The 25,162-nt window shown below is 37.1% G+C and overlaps 1 protein-coding gene across 6 annotated transcripts in view; it reads left to right on the forward strand.

Moving 5' to 3' along the window:
* The window catches only part of CAB39 (calcium binding protein 39), an 87,720-nt gene that overhangs the window by 28,000 nt on the left and 34,558 nt on the right, over positions 1 to 25,162 (forward strand). For all 6 annotated transcript variants that reach the window (XM_036857004.1, XM_036857005.1, XM_036857009.1 and 3 more), the window contains one exon: positions 8,391 to 8,546. In XM_036857004.1, the coding sequence (XP_036712899.1) occupies positions 8,433 to 8,546 (114 nt within the window). In that variant the 5' untranslated portion in view covers positions 8,391 to 8,432. The remainder of the gene's footprint in view (positions 1 to 8,390; positions 8,547 to 25,162) is intronic.

Here is a 25,162-nt window from a genome sequence, read left to right on the forward strand (position 1 = left end):
GGAGCCTTTCAGATTGGCTCCTGTGTCTTTTTTGGCAGGACCTCATCCATCTTTGCTTTCTGAGGTAACATGCCCTAGGCTCGGCTCATCTTATATATTTTCCTGCTCCTTCATGGAGCCCTGGTTCCTTTTATTGGGAATGATCTTGTACTAATTTTTTTTAATAGCACTTTTATAATCAGGAAAAAACTGTACATGTACATTGTAAATATTTAACATTAAGAAAAATTTAATATAGAACACACATTCTCACTACCCATTATTAACCTCTGATTTTTTTTCTCTTAGTCAACATATGTGTTTGCATATATAGAACACATGACTATTTTATATACATATATACACCCATATGTATATATGGTGCATATAAATATGTATATGCACCTTTGTATCTAAAGTGTTTTCAGTTAAAAGGAATTGTGGGCATTTTTTCACGTCAGTAGAAATCTTCAGAAGAATTGATTTTTAAATGAGTTCACAGTGTTCAGTTATATTTCCTGGGGCTTTTTCCCGTTTTTTCAACTGTCTTAAGTAATGATTCAGCTGCCATCTTGGTACATAAATCTAAGAGAAGCAGGTTTAAGAGAGAAGCATTTTTAAGTCTCCTGATACATAGTGAACATATTCATTGTCATATGAAAGACACTGGTTCATCTGATAGATGGTGCATTAACAGTTGGAGTCAAAACCTTGGAAGTCCTTTCTCTTCCACTTTCCTAACTAGCTTCATGGTGTTTGAACAAATTATTCAATATTTTTGTGTCTTAGTTTACTTATCTATAGAACAGAAAAAAAATAAAACTTAGTAATGAAGAATCAGAGAGTTCTACTCTTTCCTTGAGAATCAAAAGATAGTTTGCTCATTCTACAGATATTCTACAAGTGTGTTCTAGACACTGTTCCAGTGTCTGGGTATACAACAATGAATGAGTGAAACAAACAGAGTCCTTTTCCTGAGACATATAATGTCAGGTAATGGTAACAAGTACTGGAAGAGCAATAAAGCAGGATAAGGAGACGAGATTAGGGGAAAGGTGCTCTTTTGGAAACATTGGTCAGGGAAGGCCCTGTGAGTAAAATGAGGGAGAGAGCCATGGTGATCTGAGTGAAGAACTCTCCATGAACAGTATGGGGAATGTACTTAGGCCGGGCCCAGGAATGTCAAGCCAGACAGTGTGGCTAAAGCCTAGAGTGTAAGAGATGAGGACAGAGAGCAGTAGATCACAAGGAGCCTTGCAGGCCTTGGTCAGGAGTGTGGATTTTATTCTGAATGAAGTGAGAGGTCACTGGGGGAGGGATTAAACAGAGAAGTGACGGGGCTTTGTAAACTGTGAAGTGTAGTGCTATAGGAGAGATCTTACATTATTTAAGATACTGCTACTGTTACCACCATGGCAACCATCTGATTTACCATCTAGGCTATAAAAAAATGTCAGTCTGACTCTTGCATAGTATCCAGTGTTGCACATCATTGGCCCCTGAAAGTCTGATCAAGGTATATTAATTGCAAAGCACACTTTACAGGTCGTCTTGTATGCTCTTAAACACTTAATTTTGGTTTTGACATAGTTGATGATGAGCTATGTATATGGTAGCTTTGGTAATTAACCAAAGGTCCAGCTGCTTCTTAAAGCTATCCATGGTTTATTTTAATGGCGCTGAGTCATTGCATCTTGTTTGCAGCTTAGAAGGGCATGTAGCGTATCCTTCCAAAAACTGAATCAGAACTTTTAGATGCAGGTTTTAAAAGGATAAGATCACTCATTTTATATTGCTGTACAGTCTGTGTGGATACCTTTTTTAAAACCCATTTTGGCTCTGGAAACAGTAGTCATGAATCAGATTTTAGAAGAAAAAAAAAACCCATGTAATTATGCTTAACTGCTGTTTATTCAGATTTTACCATATGCAGATGCTGTTCTAAACACTTGAAACACATGCAATTCTTATACCAAGTTGTTAGGTCGCTATTGTTTCTCCCATTTTAGAAATGAGGAAAGGGGGCTTAGAAAAGTCTAAGTCAGCTAAGGCATGGTGAAACCAGGATTTGAACCCGGGTTATCTTTAAAGCCCATGTAATTAACTACTGTGCCTTATATAATTGCCCTACCTTACTATATGGGTAGTCTAGCACCTAACACAAGATCTGGCATGTTGTAGATATTTAATATTTATCTGAATCAAGTAACATTAACCCTAGAAGCAGGGGATTAGGTCTCAGAGCCAGCTATCTAAAAAATGGGTTCAGATGTTTACTACATTTCACACTTTCCATGACTGCTTAATTAAGTACCTTGATAGTCCTCTACAACAGTCTTATTATTGTACGTGGGGTTTTTTGTTTGCAGTTTTTGCATTTGACCACCAAGTTTATGAGTCAGATCTAACATACATGTTAGCACAGAGTCCTATGAACTCAACTGTCTAGGAATGTGGTGTCATTCAGGAGCTTTTCTGTATTATCTTAAAACATATACACCCACATCCATATATGCCAGAATGTTGTCTTCTTGAGAGCAGACACTCTTGGTGCCTTAAGTTTGTGGCACATAGTGAGTGCACAGTTGGTACTTGAATGAATGAATGTCCTAATTAGTGGCTTATGGACCATTTGACTACTTTTCAGTATTTATCAGTATATAGGTGACTAGAGTTAGCTGCATTTAGGGGTTAGGGGTATGTTGCACGAGCCCAAAGCAGTCAGATTGCCTAAGAAGGTCAGTGCCTAACAGTCCTAACTAATGGTGTTACCCTTCTAGTTTCCCAGTGGGTGTTCTGTATGTTCTCCAGCAGTTTCTTGGTATGGAGCTTTGTACTCTGAGGAGTATTAACCTAACAGACCAGTGACTTGAAGTTTTTGTGCTTTGTAAGATGGAGGTGACCATTTCTGCTATCATCTGGTCTCCATCTGTTTTAGAGAAAAGAGTAGAGTCCCCATGCAAAAGACCACAAATATAGAGCAAGTAATAAAAAGAAAAATATATATCAAACTGTTAATACTAGCTGTCCCTATAGGCTTTGCAGGTCATTTTCACTTTCTACCTTGAGTAGTCCTTTAATGTTTGAATTTTGCATGATGAATAGTGTAACCATTTTTTAAAAGCTGGAAGTTTAACACTCAGTGATGGACATAGATGCAGGAGTAGATAGAAAAACTTCAGTTATTCTGACTCCCAGCCTAGCCCTCTCCTCCCTACCCCAAGGATATAGAAGCTAGCTAAGGACTATGCTTATGTGAACAGTGGCACAAAAAGCAACCCCACCCACCTTTTTAAAGTGGTTTCAGTGGGTCAGTAAGTGTCCCACTCATCATGACAACCAAATTTTCAAGAACATCTCCTAGGGGTGATATTGGCCCCATTGACAACCACTGCCCTTTGTGGAGAATAGAGGGTCTACACTTGATGTCTGTAGGGATAGAGAGATTTAGAAAACAGAATTTACTGAAATTGTGAACTGATTATATGGAAGAGTTAATGAGTGGAAAGAGTCTGCTATGGTGACCAGGTTATGTGATTGGGTGAACAATGGATCCATTCACTGTGAAGGGGAATTTAGAAAAACAAGCAGGACTTGGGGATGAGGTTTGAGTTGCCTTGAGGACATCTATCGGAGCAGCGGTTAGAAATGTAGGCTGACTGGTCGGGGCTGGAGGTAGATTTCAGGTTGTTGAAAACGTGGGTAGATGAGATCACTCAGAGAATATAGGGTAAGAAGACAGCCAAGGTAGAACCTTAAAGGACATCAGCATGGAATAAAGATGAGTCATTGAGCTAAAGGCAGAAAGAAAGGGCATTTGGAAAGACAGAAAAACAAATGCGTGACACCTAAGGGGTGTAACAGTGCTAAATGTTCATGCAAATTCCTTTCATGCAGATTTAGCATGTTATTTCATAAATATTAATTTTAGTTTAAAAGCATGCTAAATTATTCCCCACCCCTGTCCTCCCTCCTCCCAATTTTCAAGTTAAATTTCCCCTCTAACTCTTCTTCACCTTTGGGATTCAGGCATACACCACTAAGTACCCATCAGGAGCAAGCTTACCCCCAGTTTGAGAGATGGTAGGTATGGGTTTCCACAGCCCTCTGTAATGCTAACAATGGCTGGCTTTCTGCCAATGGCATTAGTAGTTTTGACTCAGCCCAGGGAATCCTACTGAGGTTTATTATGAACCAATTTTTTTTTGAAGGGATGGGGAAATTAGTATTTGAAAACTAAATGAATTTTTTCAATTATAGTATGTATTTTTGTCCATTTCCTTCATGAACTCTAGTTGTCTGAAACATAGTTTAGGCAAAACACAGTTTAAGGAAAAATTTGAACGTACAGAATAGTTGAGTGACAATGAAAACCCATATATCCATCTAGATTTAAAAATTAAGATTTTTACCGTATTTGCAAGTCTGTGGTACTCTGGCTTAGAGGTAGTTGGCATGTTTAGGGAACAGAAAGGACCTCAGTGTGGCTGGACCTCTGTGCGAGCCTCTGTGGGCTGTGCGAGTTGCAGGTGGGTAAAGCTATGGTAGGGAATTTGGATTTTACCATAAGGGCAATGAAAAGTTATTGAAGGGCCTTACTCAGTGAACTCTTGCTGTTATTGTTCCCTAGAATTCTCTCAAACACTTATGACAAAGGAAGAAAGTGGGAAATGAGAGTCAGGCAGGTGAAAGGTGTCTTGTAACCGTCTTATCCCTTGTTTAACCATTGCTACTTCCAGCTTTGGCATCTCCATATTCTCGGGATTGTCAGTTCCAAAACTCAGACATGTGCCTGGGTGTTTCACATCCTTCAAGGACACAGAACCCTGTGAATAGTTCTGCTCGATGGTGGACCAGGCCCCTTTCAAGGCACCGTCTCCACTCCTGGGAGAAAGCAGTGTGGGCTGGAGAGTTCACTCGCAGTGGTGCCTTTGCTATCATTTGAGCACTGTTGGAAGGTCATGAGTTGTTCTGTGAAGAGATTCACTTCTATTGCTTGTAAGGACTGAGGTAAGGAGACTGAAGCTTCATGCTCAACCCTTAAACTAAGTTTGTATGTGGTTGTTCATGTGGATTTCAGGTTCTTTATTGTCTCTGAAATTAGTTAGTGATTCATGAAATCTAGGTTAGTCATCCGTATTTTTTTTAGCTGTGTGTGTGTGTGTGCACATGCACATGTGTGTAACATTAAATAGCTTTCTTACTTATAGATCATGATCAAAGTTTGCTGGTTTTATTGGCTCTGACTTTGGAGATGAGTAAGATTAGTAAATTGGCAGCCTTACTTTTCTGTGTCATTCAGCCTTCCATGGAAATGTTTTATGAACAGTACTTTTTATGTATTAAGGATAGATTGTTTTATATTATTTATTGATTTCTTTCCACTTAGTTTTATGTTTATCAAATTATACATGTGAAATTGAAGGGTGCAAATAGTTACAAAAAGGGCTTGTAAGAAAAAATACCAGTCCCCCACTCTCTTCCTGCTCCCCAGAGGTACTCCCTCTTCTGATAAATTGTTTTGGGATCTTTCTCCCCATCTTTGATGAACATGCTTATATGACACATCCATGATTTCACCCTATTACTCCGAACATTTGCCTCAATAGCTGCTTTTGTTTTCTTTATTAAAGTCAGTAACACGATAAATACTTAGTAGCTCTGTGCATATTAATCTAACATGTTTATTAAAACTTTTATTTCTTAAAGCATTTCTCAGCCTTTTAGCAATGTGCTAGGCACATGTATTGGCTACCTACTTGGTCATCACTTAGCAGCCATTCGTGAATTTTAAACTTTTCTATGTTTTCAATTAATTATTTAAAAAGTTGGAACACTGAGTGGCATACATTAGCATAAGCTTAATGCAAAGCAAACTTAGACATAAGAAACAAATTCTAATGCAGAAGTTTTAAGGGGTATTATTTCCTTATTTTTGCCCCCCCAAATCTTAGTTGTGTTGATTAAGAATTGGTGGATTTGAGGACGTAAATGAAAGAAATAAAAGGATTTGTTTAATTATTGCACTCAGGCTTTAAAGTAAGAACTATATGATATAGTTTTTATTTATACATTTTATAATAAAGTTATTTATATAGTTCTTATTTATTCTTTTACTTTTTAATTATACTTAGCTGTATTTTTTAAACAATAAATCAAAAGAATATTTAAAGCGTGTGTATGAGGGGCGGGGAGGGCAGAGAGAAAATAGAAGCATGTCATGAACAGCTTCAGCATTGGGATTGGATTGGAGCCCGCTGAGGAGTGTCCACTTCTTGTTTTGGGGACTTGTTACTAACTGTATTTCCTCAAAGTATAGTTTTATTAGTTTATATGTTCTGCAGAATCTTGGCTGCCTAGTGTATTAATTAAGAGGAATGAGTGTGTCATGCTTCCCCTTTCCCTCACAAAAGCATTTTATATATGTATTCTCTTCTGCAGCTGTACTCTTTTTGCTATGACCACTATTTGGTGTGTGGTAGGACTTTTTAAAACCCCCTTTGCCCTGGAAAGTCACTTCTTCCACCATTGAGCCAGAGCTGAAAATACCTCTGTTGTATGGCACCCTAACATTTCCTGCAAAATACCATTAAACATTCCTACCCTTTACCCAGCATTGACTTGTAGCATCACTGCTATTATTTGTGGAGTACAAATAGGGAAGATTATATTTTCATAGGACTTATCGTGAGTGTGAATCCACTCTGTTTATAGAGAAGCAGGCTGCACTGCCCCCCTACCCTTCTTCAAAAAAATAAAATAAGATAATTTTAAAAAATAAATAAAAAGAAAAAAGTAATGGAAAAGAATGATCCAGAATTTGGGTCCCATCTTGCCAGGTAATCAGAGAGAAAATATAACAGCCACCTGTAGTTGATCCAAACTTCTTGTCGTAGAAAAAATATTTAGAAGTAAATTTAGAACCTGTGTTTGAGGACATTTCACTTTGGTTAATGAAGATGTGGTTTTAATGTGATCAAAAGAGGATTTATAAGCTGACAGAAGGTGAACTATATAGGTGATATTTGGGTATAGAGATTGGTCAAAACAGATCATATCAAAACATGTCAAGAAATAACATACTTGTTCATGATTTAGTTGTAAGCTTCTTGTTAGCATTCATTTGCACGTTCTTTTCCCCTAAATGTTTATTTGTAAACAGATATGCAGTTCACTGTATCTCATACTTTAGAGAAAAAACATTCCAATACTTTCTTCCAGTGAAGTCTTAGGCATAGGTCAAAGGAAGTGTTACAATGCTATTCAACAGAGATATTTTATGTTGATGGGGAAAAAAAACCAAAGTAAGGTTGAGGTATCTGAGACCCACCTCTCCCCACTTTGGCAGAGGTGGGCAGTGGGTGCCAGGGATGGTTAAATATAGGAGTTTGGAACTCACAGTTTGAAAATCACTCATCTAAGTGATCTATAAGTTTCTTCGGAAAAGTGTTGTCTTTTGGTATCTTATATGAGATTGTTTAATGCCTCTGGGTGTAACTTCTTTTAGTTTATTTAGTGAGAGAAATTGTGACTTCTGACATGTTCCCAAGTTACTTTCATTGTTTATCTTGTTAACTTTGTTTTTTCATGGTGACTTTTTGGAATAGTTGATGTCCTCTTGCATGATGTAATATTGTGGTTTATGTGGTTGAAATGTTGTTTTCTGCTACCTGCAAAATTTTAAGAACTTCCAGAAGTTCATTGTCCCCAGAATTTGTCCAGTGAGTTCCTTCATGGGATATAGTCATATCCAGGCAGAAAAAGTACACGTTGAAACCGTCACTTAAAGAATTTGAGGACCTGATGGGAGATTTGTCCAAGGCTCTGTCCAAGGTTCTCTCCAGCCCTGAGACCATAGAACTGACCGAAGAGGAGGAAGGGTGTACCCACAGGATGCTTAGGAGGAAGCAGCATCAGCATGAACACTGGAAAAGGCGCATCTGGAGAGACCTAGAGAGTGGGTCTGTTGCTAGTGCTTTTTGGCTAAGCTCCTTACCTAACTTTTTACCTCAGTTTCCTCAACTGTAAAATAGAGATATCTATTAATTGGAGGTATAGTGTGGTGATTAAGGAAGGACGCTTTGGCTCAAGACAGACCTGAGCTGGTTTTACCCCTGAGTACCTTGAGGCAGTTTCTTACCTGTAAATGGGAGTAGAATAATGTCCTCGGGGAATTGTTTGAAAAGATCCCATAGGTGATGGATTCAATTGCTTAAAAGGTTTTTGAGAAGTACAAAGTGTTCTGTAATTTTCTTATCATTTCTCATATATTTGTGGGTTTCCTAGTACTGATTTTGAAAGCGATGTAAAGTAACTTTCTCACACTGTTTTTCTTCTCAGATTAGGGTTTAGAAAGTATGTCTTCTATCCACCTCACTTTTTCTCACTTGTACCCTGTGCTGTGTCCCCAGGTGAAGCAGGCAGAGCGCAGTGAGGCGCCGGTCGCTGCCGCCATGCCGTTCCCATTTGGAAAATCGCACAAATCCCCTGCAGACATCGTGAAGAACCTGAAGGAGAGCATGGCCGTGCTGGAAAAGCAGGACATTTCTGACAAAAAAGCAGAAAAGGTATGTATTTGGCTTTATTTTATATTTTTAATCTTTTGATTAGGAGCAAATGTAAGACAAGTTATGAGGTGATTTCTAAAAATCAGTAAATCCCAATTTGGGTTTATTTGGGGTTTTTAAAATTTAGTCCTAAAGTGGCATTTGCTGGTGCTTAAACACCACGTGTTTTCTCCTGTACTACCATCTAACAAATATATTTTTAACTTTTTTCTCAGTTTTTCATTTGAGGTTTTCAAATGGTTTATTTAAATTTCGGGGGTTTTTTTTGCATTGTTGATGTAGTTTATCTCATTTCTGAAATCAGTGTTTCCACTGGTAGTCCTCTTAGGGAGATAACCTTCCTGATTTTCTTTCTGTGTTCTCTGTATCCATGACAAGTATCTTCTTCTACACAGTCACCACAGTCCAAAACCTGGCTTTCATACCAATCTGTCCCCCCTCCCCCAAAAAAATCATCTTTCAATAAATACTATGAACACCTACTTCCTAAGGGGTTTATGAATTGATCCTGACTTCCATTCCTACTTCACGAAAATTCTCATGACCTTTCTTATGGACCTTAGCAATAGCCTCTTTAGGGCTCTTTCTGAAATATCTCCCCTGCTTTAAACCTTCAGTTCAGCCTTCTCACATAGCACACAAGACCCTTTGTGACCTGGCCTGTGCTTCTCTAGGTGAATTTCAACCCCTTTCTCCCTTTTTCTGTATGCTCTAACAATCTCAGCTTGTCTCTGTTCATTGAAAGCAATTAATAGCAAACAATCAGCCATATGTCTTTGTCTTGTTTTCACCCCTGCACCATTTTCCCCTCAGCCCCCATTCATTTTTCAGAACCACCCAATTCATTTCTTTTTCCCATATGGCTACCCAGAATACTCCCTCTCTTGGCCTTACCCTTACCCTCTAAAATGAATCTACCATTTGGCCACCTCCTTTGGAAATGGCAGGAGTGCTGCCATCTTCAACATGATTTTATTTGTGTCATATTTTTGTCTTCCTTACTAGACCTTGAGCTCTTTGACCCATGTGTCATTTCTGGCCCACCTGTGCCCTCCACAGTACCTGTCTCCCATGGGCTGGAGGCCTGATGATTCATTGGATGAGTGTTTGATTGGAACAGGATTTTCCATCCTATCTTTTATTTTAGCAGGTTGTTTTTTGTTTTGAGTTGACACTTAAACTGCTTAATTTCTACCATCTTTTTAAGTCTAAGACTGTGGTTTACCTGTATTCTTATAAAGAAAGGAATTTCACACACATGGGATTAAGATTTGTAATTATAGGCTATTAGTTATATCTTTCTGTCATTGGAAGCAATCTACAGTTAGTGAAATTTTCTATAATTCAACTTTACTGTAGATCTTCCATGGAAATTCTAGACGGTTTCTTGCATACCTTAGTAAGAGATGTAGATAAATGTTAATAATATGATGAAACTAACTTCTTTTAAAGATGGCTGTTATGTTATTTTGGTTGAAGTATATAAAGAAAATCTGGCCTTATACAGATGCATAATTGGAAAAGAGATGAGTATTTTATAATAGCCTTTCAGATAATTTTGAATATTTTTTAATACCACAGCAAAATTCAACAGTTGATAGTTTCTTGGTTGTAATAGACTCAAACTGTATAAATGAACTTTTCGTACTCTGTACTTTGAAAAGGTCCTTTATCCATGCATGACTTTGTAACATGCACTGGTCATTTAGAAAATATTGGATCACTGAGTTACATACATCTTCCAAAACATTGACACATTATTCAGTATCAAAAATTCACATTTTAAAATATCACCACTGTGATCTCATCAGAAAAGTGTAAGTTTTGGAAAGTGGTCAAAGTTACTTATGTTGTATTCAAATTTCAAAATTCAAATCTGGCAACAAATACTGTTTGTTGGTTGTTTTCCTTAAGGAGACAGGTTCACTTTGTTTATTTTTGAGAAAATGTCTGCCAAATATACAAGCCTGAATAATTTGTCAGTTTTTCTTTCGAGGAAAAGTGATGTTCCATAAAGAAAATAGTTTGTTCAGCTCATAGCTCAAACATTATCATACAAGTACTTTTCTTCAAGACAAGCAGTCATATTTCAGTAAGGGGCAGAAGGTGCTTTATGTGTACTTCCTGTTTATCACACCAAGTTGTATGTATACTCAGAGGTCAAAATTTAATAAAATGAATTTTTTTCCTGCTTTCTCATGACACTCTTAAGTGAAACAGTTTTTTTAAGCTGAGTGCGTGATGATGAAAACTACGATAACTACTACAGTTTGTTGTCACTGCCTTGACTCAGGCTAGAGGTCAACACCATCAGTGCAAATGGCAACAGTGGAAAAAGGCAAATTATGTGTTTACATTGATATGAAAACAGTTGTGACCTCATGGACTCCTTGAAAGGGTCTCAGGGAACCTTTTTCGGTAACACAGAGGTTGAGAATTCCTGCTCTAAACCTAAGCAAGAATAGACCTCCTGCTAAATAAAGCAAAGAAAATTAGTTGAATTTATGAAAAATAAATTTTATTTCAAGGGAAGGGGACAGCTCTGAAGATTGGAGAGCAATCAATGCAAATTACTTATCCTGAAATAGATTAGAAATAAGGAGGAAAACCCTGAACTTTCTGATTTCACTGTCTTATCAAGATTCAGAAGGAAATAGCACTAATGCAAATGGTGAAGAGGGAATGAGACCTGAAAACAATGGAAAGATGAAAATATAACCTCTAAATTAAAAACCATGAAAAACAACTTTGTCATCATACTTAAGACTGAAAACTTGAATGTAGCCCCATTAAAACCAGGGTGCTTGCTATGACTTGTTATCTAGAGTTGTTCTGGAAATTCTAGGCAACACATAAAGAAACGGTTTAGAAATAAAAAACACAGCTATTTCAAATAAAGAGGGGAAATTACAATGTTGAGATATTCATATATCTTTACAAAACACAAGAGAATCAGTGTGAAAATGAGAGTTCACTAGGGCAGCTAAATACAAAATTCATAGCTTCCCTAAATACCATCAAAACGATCTAGAAATTGTAATTTTTTTTAAAAAAGTATTTTATTTACAGTAGCAACAACAGAAAAATAAGGTGTCTGGGAATACTTTCATCAGGAAGTACGCAGAACCTATATGAAGAGAACTATAAAACCTTATTCAGAGGTACAAAAGAATACTTCGTCCATGTTATTGGATGGAATATAGTTAAGATGACATTTCTTATCAAATTAATTTTTAAGCTTAAAGCAGTTCCATTCAAATCACAGCAGGATCTTTTTGTACCTTGACAAAAAATGATTCTGAAGTTCTGAAAGAGTTAATAAAGTAGCTACAAAGTTATGCTGGAATTTAAGGACTCTGAATTCTACTTTGTTTTGAAGCAAAAACACACATTTCACACATCCACTCACAGTCTTTCCGATCATGGTTAATGATATGCCATCCTTCTAGTTGTTCAGACCAAAAGTCTTGAGTCATCCATGACTCCTTTCACACTTCCCAGATCCAATTCATGAGCAAATACATCCACTTTATTGCGGGGGGGGGGGGGGGAGGGGGGTGTTAAAAAGCCAGACTCTAATGACCACTTCACCCCATTTTCTTAGTCACCACCTGGGTCTGAGCTGCCATTATCTTTGCTCTGGATTACTGCAGTGTTCTTCTAACTGGTCTCCCTTGCCTTTCCACAGCCATAGTGATTCTTTCAAAACGTGAGTCAAATAATATTTCCCTTAGAGTAAAAGTCAGAATCCTTACAAAGGCTGAACTAAGTTCTACAGGTCAAATCCTGCCTAGGCCTGTTTTTGTAAGGCTCATGAGCTAAGAATGGTTTTTACATTTCTAAAAGGTTGGTTTAAAAAGCAAAGAAGATTATGCAACAGAGACTTTATGTGGCCTATAAAGCTTAAAATATTTCCTGTCTGGTGCTTTTGCCAAAAAATAAATGCCCACCCTTGCCTTGGTCAGTCAGGCCCGTGACCTCAATGGTCCCTTCTCCTAGTATTCCCCCCACATTGGCTTGCTTTTCCTCGTGTACTTCAGTCACACTCCTGCCTTATGGCTTTTGCATTGGGCTGTTCCCTTTACCTAGAATGTTCTTTCCCCAACTCTCTGCTTGGCTAACTCCCTTATTTCCTTCAAGTCTTAGCTTAAATGTCACTTTTCACCCAACCCCCTATTTAAAATGCAGCCTAGTCCCCGGCATTCCTGTTCCCCCGGTCTTGCTCTGGTTTTCTGTGTATCACGTAACATCTTTAATATACTTAATGATTTTTTTTTTTTTACTAGTTCTTCCCTCTGTTAGAACATAAGCCTTCCAAAGACAGCTCAATAATTATTTTTTATTTATTGAAAATGGAATACTGAGTTAACATAGTTCTGTCAACTTGTAACTCTTCTGAACTCTTAATTTCTACTGAATAGGATAAAACATGTATTACTGAGAGTGTTGTAATAATTTGTATGTTGAGTTTATGACCAATAAGAGGGTATCCCAGCCAGGTATCTTCTGAATTTTATGATGGTGGCCAAGTATCACATTCCCTTGTAGTGCTACCACCCACAGAAATAGTGAGATAAATGACCCTTCTCAAGAGATCTACCCTGTTGGTCCAAGTATCTTCCATATAGTTTTGTGTTTATTAATTATCTTCCCCTGTAGTTCAGGATGCTTAGTGGACACTTTTCATGATTGGATGAATAATTATACCCAGTGGATCTGATTAGTGGATAACTCTGAGCACCTAGGCAGGGTTTTGGTGATCTGTTGCAGGATACTGTCCCCAACTTTAAACTTTTAATAACATTTATTGTCACTGATTTATCTGAGGAGAATTAAAAGGTTTAATTAGCAGAGCTTGTGACTGATAAAAATTGGAGAAGGATAGAAAACTCTATAGGTGACTAAATCAGGCACCAAAGAAGGGTCAATTAGCTGGGGGTAGTGGGGCAGGAGTTGGAGGAAGGACATGATTGTAACTGATAAAATGCAGTACAGATAAAAGTATAGCTCTGTACTAGGGTCTAAACAGATGAGATACCAAAGGAGAAGATACAACATAATCACTAAAAATATTTGATTAAACCAAAAGAAGGCAGAAAAAGAGGGGAAAATGGCATTAAGGAACAGATGGAACAAATGGAAAACAAATAGCAAGATGATAAACTCAAATGTACCATATCAATAATCACATTAAGTATAGATGGTCTGAATACCCCAATTAAAAGGCAGAGATTGTCAGGTTGGACAAAAAAGTTCTATCTGGATGGACCTAGAGATTATCCTATTCAGTGAAGTAAGTCAGACAGAGAAAGACAAATATCATATGATATCACTTATGTGGAATCTAAAAAAAAAATGATATAAATGAACTTATTTACAAAACAGAAATAGACTCACAAACATACAAAACAAATTTATGGGTACCAAAGGGGGTATAACAGGGATAAATTAGGAGTTTGGGATTAACATACACACATTACTATATATAAAACAGATAAACAACAGGGACCTACTGTATAGCACAGGGAACTGTATTCAATATCTTATAATAACCTATAATGGAAAAGAATCTGAAAAAGAATATTATATATATATATATAAAACTGAATCACTTTGCTCTACACCTGAAACTAACACAACATTGTAAATGAACTATATTTCGATTTTAAAAAATGGTTAAAAAAAAAGAGAGAAAATCCTAACTATATGTACCTACAAGAAATGCACTTTAAAGACAATGACACAATTAGGTTACAAGTAAAAAGATGGAGAAAGATATACCATGTTAACACTTGTCAAAAGAAAACTGGAGGGGCTCTATTAATATCAAACAAAAATAGATTTCAGAGCAAGGAATATTATCCAGGATAGTTATTTCATGATAAAATAGGGGTTAGTTAATCCAAGGTATATAACAATCTTAAATGTTTATGCACCTAATAACAGCTTTAAAATAAAGCAAAATAAAACAAAGCAAAAACTGATAAAACTAGAAGATGAAACAGTCAAATCCACAATTATAATTGGAGATTTCAGTACCCCAATCTCAATGACTGATAGAAGAAGTAGGCAGAAAATCAGCTAGTAAAAGGCTAAATGTATGTGACGTATACCTGTGATCACAACGGAATTAAATTAGACATCAATAACAGAAAGAGCCTTGGAAATATTCCAAAATATTTGGAAACTAAATATCATACTTATAAGTAACTCATGGATCAAAGTTATTTGAGTGGAATAAAAACATATCAGAGCTAGTGAGATGTTGCTAAAGCATTACTCAGAAATTTTATAGCACTAAATGCATATGATAGAAAAGAAGAAAGGTCTCAGCTTCTACCTTAAGAAAGTAGAAAAAGAAGAGCAAATTACAAAGTAAGGAGAAAGGACATAAATAAAGATCAAAGCAGAAATTAGTTAAATAAAAGCCAGAGAAAACAATAAAACCAAAACTGGTTCTATCAGAAGTTGAATAAAATTGATAAAATCTAGCTAAGACTCATCAGGAGAAAAATATCTGGAATATCTAGAATAAGAGAATAAGAGAGTGGAATAAGAGAGCTGACCAATATCTGGAATAAGAGAGCTGACATCACTACAGATTCTACAGGTATTAAAAGGGTAATAAGGAAATATTATGAACAACTATTTGCCAACAAATTTGACAACTTAGATGAAATAGGCAAATTCCTTGAAAGACACAAATGGCTCAAGCTCAACTCAAGAAAAAAATAGATAACCTTAATAGCCCTGTATCTATTAAAGTAATTCAAAATTTAGTTAATAATCTTCCCACAAAGGAAAATCTAGGCACAGATGCCTTCACTAGAGATTTCTACCAAACATTTAAGGGGAAATATAACACAATTTCTACACAAACTTTTCCAGAAAATTTAAAAGGAAGGAATAGTTCTTAACTCATTCTGTGAGTCCACGATTATCCTGATACCCAAATCAAAGACATTACAAGAAAACGATAGACTAATATCCCTCATGAACATAGACGCAAAAATTCTAAACCAAATTTTAGCATTCCTGATAAAAACTCTGCAAACTAAGATAGGAGAGAACTTCCTTGACCTAGTAAAGGGCATCTATAAAAACCCTATGGGTAGAGAATGGACTTGAGGACAGGGGGAGTGGGAAGGGTAAGCTGGGACGAAGTGAGAGAGTGGCATGGACATACATACACTACCAAATGTAAAATAGCTAGTGGGAAGTAGGTGCATAGCACAGGGAGTTCAGCTCTGGGCTTTGTGACCACCTAGAGGGATGGGATAGGGAGGGTGGGAGGGAGGGAGATGCAAGAGGGAGGGGATATGGGGATATATGTATATGTATAGCTGATTGACTTGTTATAAAGCAGAAACTAACACACCATTGTAAAGCAATTATACTCCAATAAAGATGTTTAAAAAAACCCCTACGGATAGCATTATACGTAATGGTGAAAGGCTCATTTCATTTATCTCTAAGATCATGAATAAGACAGGGATGTCCACTTTCACCTCTTCTATTCAACTTTGTACTTGGAGATTGCAGACTATGCAGTCAGGCAAGAAAAAGAAATAAAAGGCATGGAAAGAAAGAAGTAAAAACTGTATTGATAACATGATCACCTACTCAGAAATGCTGAAGGAATCTACAAAGAAGGTAGTTGAGCTACTGTATGAGTTTAGCAAGGTTACAGGTTATATAATATTGATATACAAAGAGCCTTTGTATTTCTCTGTAGTAGCAATGACAAAAGCAAAGTTGAAATTTAAGAGTATCATTTGGAATAGCATCAAAAAATATGAAACACTTAGAGATACTCTGACGAAAGAAATGAAAGACCTGCACACTAAAAACTACAAAATATTGCTAAGAGTTGAAAGACCTAAGTAAGCGAGAGATACACCTTATTCATGGGTTGGAAGACTCAATATTGTTAAATGTCAGTTCCCTCCCAAATGATTTATAACTTCATTGTAATCCCAGCGGACTTTTTAATAGAAATTGACAAGTTGGTTCTAAAATTTATATGGAAATGCAAAAGACCTAGAATAAAATAACTTGGAACAAAAAGTTGGAGGGTTCGCACCATCTGATTTCAAGAATTATAAAGCTGGAGTAATCAAAGCAGTGTGATATCAACATAAAGACATATTAGATAGACAAATAGATCAGTAGAACAGAATAGAGAATCCAGAAGGAAACCTACACATGTATGGAAAATTTTTGACAAAGGTGAGAACGCAATTCAGTGGAGAAAGGACAGTAGTTTCAACAATTGGTGCTGAAACAATTTGATAGCCACATGTGCAAAAAATATGTTGGACCCATGCCTCATACCATATACAAAAATTGATTCAAAATGGATCACACAACTAAATGTAAAACCTAAAATTATAAAGCTTCTAGAGAACAGGAGAAAAATCTTCATGACCTTGGGATAGGCAAAGAATTCTTAGATACGACACCAAAAGCATACTCAATAAAAGAAAAAAATAATAAAATGGAATTCACCAACACTAAAACCTTCAACTCTTCGGAAGACACTGTTGAAAGCATGAAAAGACAAGCCACAGACTGAGGAAAATTTTTACAAAGCATATATTTGATAAGATTACATCGAGAATATGTGAAGAACTCTCAAAAAGAAAACAATCCAGTAAAAAAATGGATTAAAATATACAGTTCACCAAAGTTGATACACAGATTTCAGATAAGCACTTGAAAAGATATTAATCTTAGGAAATTTGCAAAGTAAAGCTATGATGAGATACCACTTCACACCTATCAGAATGGCTAAAATTGAGAATACTGGCTATGTCAAATGCTGGTGGTTATGCAGAGCAAATGGAACTGCTGGTAGGAACGTAAGATAATACAACCACTTTGGAACAAAGTTTGGCCGTTTCTTGAAAAGCTAAACTTACATCTAGCCATTTTACTCCTAGGTATTTACCCAAGAGAACAAGAAATATATGTCCATACAAAGACTTCTACATAAATGTTCATAGCAACTTTATTTGGAATATCCAAAACAGGAAATTGCCCAGGTGTGTGAATAAACCAGTTGTGTCACATCCATAGAATAGAATACTACTCAGCAATAAAAGGAATGAACTATTGCTGTACACAACAACATGAATGAATCTCAAAATAATTGTGTTGAGTGAAAGAAGCCAGACTATAAAGAGTACATAATGTATGATTCTGTTTATATAAAACTCTGTGAATAGCCATAATGACAGAAAACAGATCAGTGATTGCTTTGGGGTTGGCAGGGATGTATGTGGAGGGTTAGAGTGGGGTTGGTGGTATGAGAGGATTACAGTGGAATCATGGTGGTGATGGGCATGTTCACTGTCTCGAGGGCTTCAGAGGTGTGTACATAAGACCAAAGTTGTCAAATTGTACTCTTTAAATATGTGTGCTTTGTTGTATGTTAATTATAACTCAGTGAAGAGAGAAAAAGACTCTCCGTGTACCAACTGAGATATAGGTGGCTTAGAAACCACAGATGTTTGCCCTGAGAATAAATAGATCATGTAATAAAGCACCTAAAAAAGACTATTGAAAACCTAGGTTGCAATAATAGAAAAACACTAAATTCAAAGTGATCATCTTCTGCTCTGTGTAGATAAGTCCGTATATGAGGATGTAGAGAAACCAGAGTGTATGGAGAGGGGAGTGACCAGGTTAGTACAGAAATTCAAAGTTCTGCCATAAGAAACAGTTGAATGAACTGGAGATGTGATGTAGAGAAAGAATAAAATTTGAGCCCTAGAGCTCTTAGTAAGATGTTTTTAGGGGATCATCTAATATTAGATAAGGGAAGCTTCCAGACAGTGACAGGAGATAGAATTAAGGCCCCGTAAGTGGAGGAAAAACAGGGAGTCCAATTTCATCCTGATATTAGGGAAAATAATAAGTGGAAGTTGGCTTCCATGGGAGATCGCAAGGTTCCTGTCTCTGGAGGTGTATTGGTGTGGGCTAGGTGGTCACTCAGGTCTTTTAGAAGGAATTCAAGCTTTGTACGATTGACACATTGTTATATCCAACGCCATATTTTGCAAGGTGCCTTTGTAGAGAATAGGCCTCCGTCTTATTTTGAGGTAGAATTATTTGTTGTTATTATTCTCATGATCCACATGAAGAAAGCTCTTGTTTCCTAGGACACCTGTTATATTAGAATCAGAGGTGGTATTCACTCCTAGCTCTGCCAAACCCATGGTAAAATTTTGTCTGTTTCTGCTTTATTCATTATATCCATGGGCATTTTCTCATTCATTTCTTGTGATCTTGTAGACAAAATGATAAATATAACGTTTGAGTGTTTCTTTCTTTCTTTGTAGTGTGTTGATGTTTTTACATGTTCTGTATGGTACACAGTTGCCATATTAAGACTTGTCTATAATACAAATAGATTACTCCCTTAGGGACTGTGCCATACCTTTTAAAGAATTTGAAAACTACTTTCCTTATACTCTTAGAAAACACGGTTTATCTTACCATCCCCATTTTTAGGTAATTGGGGCATGGGAGTGGGTTGGAGTGGAATTTGTTCTTTCATTGCTGACAGCCCCATAGACCTGCATGCATAGTGACTGGTTACACACTCTGCTCACTGCATGCTGTGTAAAGAAGGTATAGCTGCCTTGCTCAGCTTATCCTCGGTTCCCTTCATCACTGTGAATGCATGTGTTCACAGTGTTGAGTAGCTATATTCACTCATTTCATGAGAGGAGTAAGTTTGCTGGCATATTTAAGAGGGGGGAAGGGAATAGCCTTTTCATAGCATAGCCATTTAACAGTGACTCATGGTTACTAAACTTGTTTAGAGTAATCTTTGACACCAGAAGGTTATTAATAGGTTTTTTTTAGTCCATGATCTTTCAGCTTAGTATACTCAGACATTTTCTTTAGTAGAGAGGCACGTATGTGTGTAGGATTCTTTTTTAATTTAGAAATTATATGATAATAGAATTGGTCTCATTATTAAGTATTTGGTACCAGCAATATTTCTCAGTTTACTTTTGGATGCCATCTCACATCCTTTATCTTAATTTACTTTAAGAACTTCCTTTTTTTAATGAGATCATCTAATCCCTTTTTGAGAATGAATTAATATTTAAGGCAGTAAAATAGATTGGTATATATTTAGAGAGCTGTTTAAAATGATTCTTTTGCTACAGAGTGGGTATAAAGAAACTCAAAAAAAGAGAAGAATATAAGACAAAATAATAAATGATTTAAGCCCCCTCCTCCTCAAAAAAATCTGGGTTCTTTGAGGCATTTCTCAATAATAATAACTAGTTACATGTAAATTATAATAAACTTGATTGTGTAAACTAATAGGGAACAGAAGCAAGGAAAATTCTGCTTAATCATTTCAAAATTGTTTCTTAAAAAGATGACTCTAAAGAATGATTCGCATTTGAATTATGTTTCCTTATGCTGAGTTCCATCCTTAACGGTAGTTAGCAGGACAGTTTTTTTGCAAAAGATAACAATAGGAGTAATTACTGATATCACTTCCACTGTCATCTTTTGCAAAAGATTCCCAACTTGATTGAATCCATAGACATTTTAGTGCCCTTATATATATATATTGGCAGATAGATGGACACATGGATCAAGTTTTGTCCCTGTTCTTAAGGAGTTTATAATCTAGTAGAGGAAATAGGTATGTAAAATAATATAATATAGCGTAGAGATACTTGGTGGAGGTATGAGTGAAATTCTGTGGGAACCAAGAGGATAAAGCAGTTACTACCTCTGTCAGAGATGGGTACATTAGATAGCATTAGGTGACATTTGAAGTGGTTTAAAGGTGTTTGGCAGGCAGAGAGTGAGAGGGAACAGAATGTGAAACAGACTAAAGTATGGCATATCCAGAAAACAGTGACAAGTTTAGGGTGACTATAGGAGTTACTAGAGGAGAATGGTAGGAAGTGAAACTAGAGATGTAGATTGTGGTAGATTGAAAAGCGCCTCATATACAACTGAAAGATAGACCGAGGGAACTGAAGAAATCTGTGGTTGTTGTTGTTGTCCTGCTTTGTTTTAAATCTTTATTTTTAGATAATTTTTAATTCACAGGAAGGTGCAAAAAAGTATACAGGGAGAGCCCATGTACCTTACACCCAGTTTCCCACAATGGTAACATCTTACCTAACTATATACAGTATCAAGACCAGGAAGTTGATATTGGTATAGTCCACAAGCCTTATTCACATTTCACCAGCTTTACAGTTTTGTGAGTGTATGTGTGTAGCTCTGTGCAGTTTTATCACACGTGTAACCACTACCACAATCAAGATGCAGAGCTCTTCCATAACCACAAGGCCCCCTCTTGCTATCCCTTTATAGCCACACCCATCTCCTATCCCCCATTTCTAACCCTTGCTGGCAACCACTAATCTGTTCTCCCAACCTATAATTTTGTTATTTCAAGAATGCTTTGTAAATAGAATCCTATAGTATGTAACATTTTGAGATTGGCTTTTTTGCCCATTCAGCTTAATTCCCCATAGATCTGTGCAAGTAGTTGTGAATATCAATAATTACTTTTGATTGCTGAGTAGTATTCCATTCCATGAATGTACCATAGTGTGTACATAGGGTAAATGTTTAACCATTCACCCTTTGAAGGACATCTAGACTGTTTCCAGTTTGGGCTATTACAAATAAAGCTACTATGAACATTTTCATACAGGTTTTGTGTGAACATAAGTTTTCCTTCCTGTAGGATAAATGCCCAAGAGTACAATTCTTGGGTAAGATCATGTTTAGTTTTATAAGAAAACCACCAACCTCTTTCCCATTACATTCCCACTAGTAATGTTTCAGAGTCAGAGATGGGGTGAGATTGGAAGTGTTGTAAAGATGGACATAATGGCAGAAGATTAACTTGATAAGAGGACTCTGATGACAAGGAAAGCTTAAGGGTAAGGAGGGGAAGCAAGATGTGAGACTAGATTTCTGAGGGAGGATTGAAAGGATTTGATGGGTGTCCACATTTAACTTCAGGTTCACATATCCTTTGGCCTTTCCTTCTACCCACCAGATATTTTTCAGAGTATGAGTGAATAAACTGTGGCCCAGGTCAGCCCATTACTTGATTTTTTAAATAAAGTTTTATTGGAACACAACCATACCCATTCATTGACACATGGTCTGTGGCTGTTTTCCTGCTGCAGTGGCGGAGTTGAGTAGTTGTGACAAAGACCATATGACCCACAAAAAGAGAGCTACCTACATATCTAAAGAAACTTGATAAGATACTTTTTAAAAAAATTTATTTATTTATTTATTTATTTTTGACTGCATTGGGTCTTGGTTGCAGCGTGCGGGCTTCTCATTGCAGTGGCTTCTCGTTGGGGAGCACGGGCTCTAGGCTCGCAGGCTTCAGTAGTTGTGGCGTGCGGGCTCTAGAGCGCAGGCTCAGTAGTTGTGACGCACAGGCTTAGTTGCTCTGCAGCATGTGGGATCTTCCTGGACCAGGGCTCGAACCCGTATCCCCTGCACTGGCAAGTGGATTCTTAACCACTGCGCCACCAGGGAAGTCCTGATAAGATACTTCTGATGAGACAGATTATAGCAGGATTCTTATTTCATTAGAAATCGGGGTGTGGTGTGCAAGGAAAGTGTTGTTTTGTGTTTGTTTCACCTTGTTTTTTAAGGTTTTTTTTTTTAACCATTTTTAAAAATTGGAGTATAGTTAATTTACAATGTTGTGTTAGTTTCAGGTGTACAGCAAAGTGATTCAGATATATATATGTGCGTGTATATTCTTTTTCAGATTCTTTTCCATTATAGGTTATTACAGGTATTGAATATAGTTCCCTGTAGTGTACAGTAGGTCCTTGTTGTTTATCCGTTTTATGTATAGTAGTGTATATGTGTTAATCCCAAACTCCTAATTTATCGCTCTGCCCTTCCCCGCACTGTCCCCTTTGGTAACCATAAGTTTGTTTTCTATGTCTGTGAGTCTGTTTCTGTTATGTAAATAAGTTCATTTATATCATTTTTTTAGATTCCACATAGAAGTGACATCATATGATATTTGTCTTTCTCTGTCTTAACTTCACTTAGTATGATAATCTCTAGGTCCATCCATGTTGCTGCAAATGGCATTATTTCATTCTTTTTTATGGCTGAGTAATATTCTTGTTTTGCTTTTAAATTTAATGTTCCACAGACGTGCAAAGGGTGCTCTGGAGAAGCAGGCAGGCCATGGTTTCAGGTGTTCTTTCTCCCTTCATCCACTTTTTCAGTTTTACCTTATCCTTATTTGTATATTAGGGTTCTACACAAGATCTTTACTTTGAAAAATGATGGCAGCAGGATTAGGAAGTGTGATTATCAGTGGCCTCAAAAGCACTTAAAAACCACTGATTTCGATGACCTCTGACATCTCTTCAACACTTAGGATATTGTGATTCCATGCTGAAGCATCCCTTCAGACTTAACATATTCAACTCAGAATTCATTTTCTCTGCCCCAGAATTGGTCTCTCTCTTCCTGACTGACTGGTTTAAGAAATATTGCCTTTCTGGCTCAAAACCTTAGAGTCATCAGATTCTTCCTCTTTACTTCAGTATCTTTTTGACGAAGTCCTGTTCGTTTGAAACCATTACGTGAGGGGAGAGGAGGCCGAAATTTGCAGCTTCTCCCTCTTTCCCTTTTTGTAAGCACTCTGTAGGTAATGTGGGAGCGTGGGTGTGTGGGTACATATGTGTGTGCAAGAGATCTTCATTAAGCCTGATAGTTTTAATTGATTTCTATATTTCTGTCTACATGAAGTATTATGTTTTAGTAATATGTTCATTCCAAAAATTCAGAAAATTCAACAGAGTATAAAAGGAAAAATAAAGCTCATCCTAATTCCACTCCCACATGAAATGACTACTGTTAAGATAGTGGGATATCCTCACAGATTCTCATGCATATTCTAGCTCTCTCCCTCTCTTTCTGGGGCCGGTAAGTTACTAAACACAAGGTCATGCTATTCTAGGTCCTGGTTTGTTTTTTAATTTTTAAAAAATTTTTATTTATTTTTGGGCTGCGTTGTGTCTTTGTTGCTGCGCGAGGCTTTCTCTAGTTGCGGTGAGCGGGGGCTACTCTTCGTTGCAGTGCGCAGGCTTCTCATTGCGGTGGCTTCTCTTGTTGCAGAGCACGGGCTCTAGGCGCGCAGGCTTCAGTAGTTGTGGCGCACAGGCTTAGTTGCTCTGCAGCATGTGGGATCTTCCTGGACCAGGGATCGCACCCGTGTCCCCTACATTGGCAGGCGGATTCTTAACCACTGTGCCACCAGAGAAGTCCCTGTTTTTTAATTTTAATGTTAACATCTTTGCGTGTCAGTATAGATCTACTTAATTGTTTTTAAAGCTTGCCATAATCTTCCGTTTTATGGGTACACCATGATTTAACCAGTTCAGTGGGGTAACTTTTAGTTCTGATCATTTTCTATTGTAAATGGCACTGCTTGTACTTAACATCTTTGTGTAATTATCTCTTTCCCCAGGGTAATTCCCTAGAAGTATAATGGGTGATTCAGAGGGATTGCACCTTTTAAGGCTTTTTGATACATTTTGCTAAATTGCCCTCCAATAAAGTTGTACCAATTTCTTTTTCCACTACCGGTGTATCTTCTAGAAGTCGTTGCCTCTGATAGGAGGGGAAAAATGTTTCATCATTTTAAGTTAATATTATGATAAAGTAGAATATTTTCTTTTAAGGTTATTAGCCTTTTAATTTCTGAATTAGCCATATCTATACTTTAAACGTTTTACTCTTGCTGTGTTTAAGTGTGCTTTATATATTGGTAAGTTAGGCTTAATAAGTAACTTTATCTATTGAAAATTGGAAGCCAAGGAGAGGGCAGACCCAGTGTTGTATTCCAGCAGATAAACCCTGTACCTCCATCAGTGATTAGACACCTCCCACCATAAGGCCGGTTTGGGATCGACTGAGTAGTTGGGCCTTGTTGGGTCCAGAAGAGGAGTGGGTGATAAGGGCCGCGAGCACGTCAGGGATGTGGTCTGGAAGCATTAGCGGGTGAGTGAGTAGCTCCTCTGGTCTTCTAAAAATCTGTTTTTGTATCACTACTTGGTATCTGAGTGGTTGCCACTGATGACGGTAAAATGGTACAAGGATGGGTACTGTGGAAACATTGGGTTTAAGGCAAGAGATTTAGTATGAAATCTGAATTTTTGGAAGTCTTGAAATAGGCCACTTGTACAAATGTTTGGCTTGCTAGTTGCTTTTTTTTCCACCTCGTTGTATTTTTTTAAAGAGAAAGCAGGCAGTGGGAAGTCTCACAGCCTTAGTTCTAATTGGGGAAGTCATTATGGGCACGACGCTTAAAATTTTGAAGTAGTTACTTGTGTCCTCACCCTGCGAGGGGAAGAAGTATAGTTCTGATATTGTTACTAGTGAGGTGAGAGTAGTAGGTGTGAACTTTGGAATATTGGTTCCTGCTTAAGTAGATCCTGTACCTTAAATTGTTTAATTTTTAAGTATTTTTTAAAGATACTAATTAGAAATAAAGTCATTACCAACTGGCTGTTTGTGGAAGTCAGTGAGGCTTCATGGCACAGGATTCATATGCCTCCCCCGCACCC

Source organism: Balaenoptera musculus, chromosome 7 (genome assembly GCF_009873245.2).
Source record: "Balaenoptera musculus isolate JJ_BM4_2016_0621 chromosome 7, mBalMus1.pri.v3, whole genome shotgun sequence".
NCBI lineage: Eukaryota > Metazoa > Chordata > Mammalia > Artiodactyla > Balaenopteridae > Balaenoptera > Balaenoptera musculus.